At 36.6% G+C, this 6,361-nt stretch overlaps 1 protein-coding gene across 1 annotated transcript in view; it reads right to left on the bottom strand.

Moving 5' to 3' along the window:
* The window catches only part of COG5 (component of oligomeric golgi complex 5), a 173,366-nt gene that overhangs the window by 102,951 nt on the left and 64,054 nt on the right, over positions 1-6,361 (bottom strand). The window contains exon 7 of the mRNA XM_005423551.2: positions 437-567. Within this exon, the coding sequence (XP_005423608.1) occupies positions 437-567 (131 nt within the window). The remainder of the gene's footprint in view (positions 1-436; positions 568-6,361) is intronic.

Below are 6,361 nucleotides of genomic sequence, written 5' to 3'. Positions count from 1 at the left end.
TCAAAGTTTAAACTGCTCTTTGAAGTTTTAATGCAAATCTTTCAAATCTTTTCAATATATTTCAGCAGAGCTAAAATGTAGAAATCTTCTTACAGTTTTAAGAAATTGTATTTTTCATATTTTGCTATAAACCTTGGCAACATTGGCAGTGCTGTATATGGTGTTGACTGCATTAAGCTTTTATGACAGTGTTTAGAGCTTACCTACTGTCTTCCAAATTACAGAGTCAGATCCTGCAAAATTTTGTTCTTGCAAATAATGCACAGGACCAGTTTTGTCAATTTATTTGAATACAGTCATGTGTGAGAATTTCTCACATAGCACTTTTTTTTTGTTTAATTTACACTGGGCAGTGCTACACAAAGCAAAAGAAATCAAGCTCAAATTCTTTTACACTTTACTTTTGAAAGGAAGTAAAGAACAAAGTGTATTTTACCTGAGTCTCCACACCTTGCTCAAGCAACCTTTTAGCCTGGTTTTCCACCTCAAGACGAGCTCTTGCAATAAAAAGCAGATCATTTTCAATCACTTCTATTCCAGACAGATCTATCCCTTGAGAAAGATAATCTATAAAAGCAACAAAACATTGATAAGCATGACACAGGATAATGGGGATAATGGAACATTTTAAGCATGTTAAAACATTTCGAAGCTACAGTCAGTTCCAAGGGACGTTTTTGTATACAACACTTGACAATACAGTACATCAAAGTAATGTCTTATACCAGGAAAACTGAAAATCAGAGGACTATTACTTAAGAAAACCTGGATATTGAATACATTTAATTTACTTCAACACACTTCTCTACATCCAGAGACTACTGAAGAGGTGCAAAACGTGAGTTCTAGGAATTACAGAATCAAAATCACAGACCAAAAAGGGGCAAGAAGTCGTATCCTTGTCCCAAAGAATTTGCTAGATCATTAAATTTCTCTAACCAGACGTTCAAATAAGCATAATTTGCTCTAAGATCTGAAATTAAAGATGCATTACAAGGCTCAAATTATACTTCATATATTTAAAGTGCACTACTAAACATTTGAGATCAATGACAAAAGAATGGTACGAAAAGAAAATAAAGGATTTTTTTTTCCTTTTTAATTACAGAATCATCACAAAAATCATTACCATCATGGAAATCACCATCAGCCAGGTAGCTAGATATTACTGGGCTGGACTGGCAACTGCAGCAATAAAATCTATTCAAATTCCACTTTTCTCAATGATTTTTTTCCTCCTTTTTTATCTTCCTGGATTTAAATTAATCCAATTCTCCACGTCCAGGTAGCCTAGACCTTTACACTACTGCTTATCACCAAGATAAAGCAGAACTACTCTCATTTACACAGTTTTCAACATTTAGCTTAATGAAACAGGTTTTTTCCTGCTATTTTTGAAATATCAAATAAAACTACCAAAATAATGGCCAAAGCATTTCACACACAGTATCAGATTCTTCCTTCATAAGATGATGTTCCACTATTTCCATTTATAACCAGTCTTCTATGACTCCCTAATAAAGTTATCTTCCTTTTAGTCCTCACAGTAAGTTTATTAAGGCAAAGACTTAAAACATTTTAACTATGCTAACTGGACTTTTAAATCTTTGCCAAATAACCTTTCACTTTAGTAGCTATTTATTTTTGATTATTCGCAATAAACTAATCTAATTCTCAGATGAATTTCAGCAATGACATGTTCACAACTGAACACAAAATTCCGAGTGAATCATTTCACAGCTATGTAGAGAACATCCCTATACCTGCACATGAAAAATACCATAAAAGAAATCAAAACAAAAAGCTTACTGAAATACTGCACAAAGCTAAGTAAAAGCATAAAGGAATCATCTCTCTTAACAGTACAGTATGTCAAATAGGTTTCAGTCTACTAAGAATAGGCCTGCAAATGCTTTTCCCTGCATGCATTTGTTTAAAAATGGATCAGAGGGGTCAAAGGTCAGCTGAGCAGCAGGACAGCAGAGACATTTCATGAAGCCCTGTGTGCTGGTGAGTTTACAGAGCTGCTTTTGCCACGGGCCAGAGCAGCCACACTTACCCCTTATTTCCTTTTTACTATGACTAAGCTGCATCTTTACAGGGGGTCTGGCATATGAACCCATTAAAACTAATATTAACTCTCAACAACTTGCAATGATCAAGTGTCTTGAATGTGAAGGCTAATTTTCTGACCCCTTTCTTTCAGCTGCACAAAAAAAAAAAAAGGAGGAAAACACTATCACAGATTCGCTCTACTGCCATAGGAAACTCTGAAGAAGTTTCTTGGCAACATGAGATTAAAAAAGGTGCAAATATTACCAAATATTTACATATTTCACAAACACAAGAACTGCTGTGTAGTTCACTTATGGCATAAAGTCATAATCTGGAAGCCCAGACTGCCTAAACAAAACAAAATAAAATATGGTCATGATCTCCTAAATCCACAGAAAATCTAAGGAAGATTACTAAAAAAGATACCATTTCTTCCTTTTGTGTTTCAGCTCAAAATCTAAATTAAGTCACTTCACGTGCTAAAAATTTAATCCTTCTGATGGTTTTAAGAAAAGAACAGAAAGACCTTGCTGCTCTGGGCTCTCCAAAAACCTCCATCTGTGTCTCCGACTGGCAGCCATCTCCTGCCAATCTGTTAAAATCTGCAACTTTTCTCCAAATTTTCTGCAGTCCTACAAAATATTTTGGGACAATGCATTTCAGCAGGACTCCAAAACAGTGGGGCTTCCTGTAGGTTCAGTGACTACTACTGTAGATGCTCCTAGTTGCTATTCTAACAGTAAGGAAGCTCTAGCAATTACACAGTTTTCAAAGGAAAGGCAGTTTTCATAAGGACAGCAGGTCTGTGTCAGAAACACCCGCAAGTGCTTTCCTGCCATTCTTATGTGAAAGCAGAAGCTGTACCACAGGCAGGGTATGTGCTTTTTGATAGTTTTTGTCATCTATGCAGACAATATAATATTAGAAATCTCTACAGCTGTGTACTCTCAAGAGTGATGTTGCTCCCCTGGACAGCACGATGAAACCAAGCAGAAGGACAGCTGAAGTAAGAGCAGCCAGATCATACCCAAAATACCTGTGCGTTTAAGATCTGATTTATTTAAAATATTGCAGAGGAACCCACACATTCCAGTCAGTTTTAGTTAGTACAGAAACCCTGTCAAGTGAACACAGCAAAAATGCTATGGGTTATTAACTCAGGGAGTAGCAAAGGTAGGATTTTGTTTCACTCATGTGATCATTTTTCTATTTCTTGCCATGCGTAGTCAGTCAACAACACTGCAGTCATGATCAGAGGTGAGTGGGACATGGGCTGTAAAGAACTTGTGTCTACTCATCAGGAATTAACCAAAAACAATGGCTCGCCCCTCAGCTAGCACAGACTCTGGGGACTGGTGTTCAGTTTAAAGCATGTCAGCTTTCCATCTGCTTTAACCTTACAGCTCTGCAGTAAAACTATTACTGTATTAACTCTAAAAGATTTAGTGAGCATATATTTATAACTGACATCTCTCCCTTACGAGATTTTAAAAGCGTATGTATAACATTTTGTTATCTTTGGGAAGATTTGTGTTTTTAACAAATTAGAACCTAAGTATCTTGTACCACCGTGTGCCAGGGCTGGAGCAGCCACCAAGGCATTGCCCCCTTAGCAGCACCACAGGCTGCTCCAGCCACTTCTCAGCACAGCCAGGGAGCAAATTAGAGGAGGGAGCTACAGTCCTATAAACATTCATTTACCTCTCATCCTTCTGATAATTCTACCTCTTTATACAGGTTCAAGAACATAAAGGCAAATCCTTAACTCTCATTGGGTGTTGGTATTGCTTCCCTTCTATCACACCCAAATAAACTTGGAAAGCACAGCTGGAACTTACTTTCTAAGAACTTTAAATACAGCTTGCCTGCTGAATCATTTTCTTGAACAAAAATGCTGTATGTCAAGGCAGAATGCACTAAGACTGAGCAAGAAGTGACATATATAATCTACTTCAGCCTACCAAGGCTGTACTTTTTAATAAAAAGAGTATTTTTGTCACTAAAATACTGAATTTTCTTGATTTACTAAACTTGAACAACTTTTCTAATCTATTGGTTAAGATACTGCTTGAAAATGCATTTTTTTAAAGCAGTATTTCCCAGATAGTTATGTAAGAGGAGATTCATAGACAGACAAATCCAATATGCAGATAGAACATTAGGCAGAAAAACAGTACTTTGAGCAACACGGTTAGCTTTCCTTAATCTAAATGACTCACCAACATAGATTCTTTCTAATATGTGATCTTATTTTTTAACCTCAAATATTCTTTGTGATAATACAGAATCAAGATTAGAAATTGCAACTTTCTGTAAGGATTGAAATACGTTTTGGAACAGAGATAACTATGATGCTAGCACCCTTATGAGCTCCCCAAAAACTGTATTACACTCTTTATACAGACTGAATTGATTCTGAGCTTTTGCTAGAAATTAGAGAATCCACAGAAGACTGCTGAGAACAATCAGGTGCACTAACAAAGAGGAAAACAAAAGACAGTAATAAACCAACGTGATTAAGCTGCATGACTCAAGAGGCTACTTGAGTCAAAAGAGAAACCCTCCTGTGCTCTGAGAACCAACCTCAGCGACACTAATAAAGAGGGGAAAAGAGGAAATTAGAACATCCAAAGTAGATTCCCCAGGAGCAAACACCCAGGGTCTGCAGACACATAACTCCCCTCAAATGCAAGAATCCAATGACAAATTAAGAGGCATTCCATGGAAGACTGGGAATGGGGAGAGGGGTATTAATGGAAAATAACCCATTCCTGAAATTTTAAATAAAATCATAGAATAATAAAATCACAGATCTTTGTTTCCCTGTTTGAGGGAGGTTTGAGGTGTATTTCTCTCGCATTGGTCATTTGTTTTACTTGATTCTGCAGTCTCAGTTGCAGATAATGTTGGTGATATCTGTACCCTAAGAATACACTGCTATTTTTCCATAGTGAAGAAAAATTACAATTTTTGAAGAAATTACTAATTTAAATTCCAAAAAGTCAACAGGTCTAAATGATACCCAAGAGTTCGGCTGGAATTTAAGTAGGCAGAAGATGAGAGGCTACATGATTTATCAAGAACTATTATAGAAGACTCATGTGTGCATTGGTAGAAGAAGTTCATGAAACTGAACCTAAACTGCTATTGGGAATATTTGTTTCTGTTATCTTCCATGGTCTTAAGGGAAACATTAGCTACAGCAGTAGCTACTGGACAGGAAGGACACCGTGTTTGCCTCACTGTATCTGAACCAACAACCCAGGATGCTGCTGGGCCCAAATATGTCAACTGTCTTTTTTTTTTTTTTTTGGCAATGCAGCGAATTTAAAATCAAAACCCTGAGAAGAGAGCCTGAGATCCCAACAGTTCAGCAGCAGACCAATGCTCACCCTTTGGTGAAAGCAACCTGGGGTTTTACATTGTATCTCTAGTCTCTAGGTGGAATAAGCAAACATCCTACCTTAAAGAGCAGTGGTCGGCTGCTTGGAGACAAATTTTCCTCACAATAGATGCACAGAGAACAGGTGGGGAATAGCAAGAGCAGGCAAATTTCTAAGTGTTCAAACTGGAATCTGATGCTTCCAAAAAGTACCTCTGCTTATGTTATGTTTTAACCAGACTAATTCTCCTCTTAAGCAGAAATTACTGCCCCACACTCTGCACCAGGCACCAAAGTACTTGCTGAAGCAAGCCTCATATTAAGCCTTTAAATCAAGTGAAAGCGATTCCACTACTGCCACTATTGAACAATATCTTACAGCTATCTTATGCAACTTGAGCTCTCCAGAAAAAGATGTTAATTCCTATCAAAACTGCATAGATTACAATGCCTTGTGAAGTGTTCAAAATAAGAATGTAATTGCCCTATACTAGGTGCCATACACAATGTCATATATTTTGAATATACTTTAAAAATTATTAATTTTGAATATTAAATTATTAATTTTGAGGTGCTTCCTGCAGATATTAATAATTCATTATTAAAGAGGAATAAAAATTATTTTACTAAAATGCCAGTTATTTACAAAACTCTTGGTATCTTTCTTTCCTTTTCCTATATGGCAAAATTCCTGCAAACATTTCATCAGTGAAACAACAGAATAAAATCTTGCTGTGTCACTGGAGTGCCGTTAAGCTCCTATGAAATCTGGTCCTTATTTAAGCAATTTCTAACATCTTAAAAATTCACTACTTGCATGCATCATACATAAGATTTCAGTTTTTAGCTGTTTGAGCAACATTAAGTGAATGAAAACTGTCCTGCTGGAGACAGAAACTGAGTGGGGCCCCTTGGCTCTGTATT

This window comes from Geospiza fortis, unplaced genomic scaffold (genome assembly GCF_000277835.1).
Source record: "Geospiza fortis unplaced genomic scaffold, GeoFor_1.0 scaffold424, whole genome shotgun sequence".
NCBI lineage: Eukaryota > Metazoa > Chordata > Aves > Passeriformes > Thraupidae > Geospiza > Geospiza fortis.
Note: the sequence above shows the minus strand (reverse complement) of the source record. Positions and strands in the feature narration are given on the sequence as shown.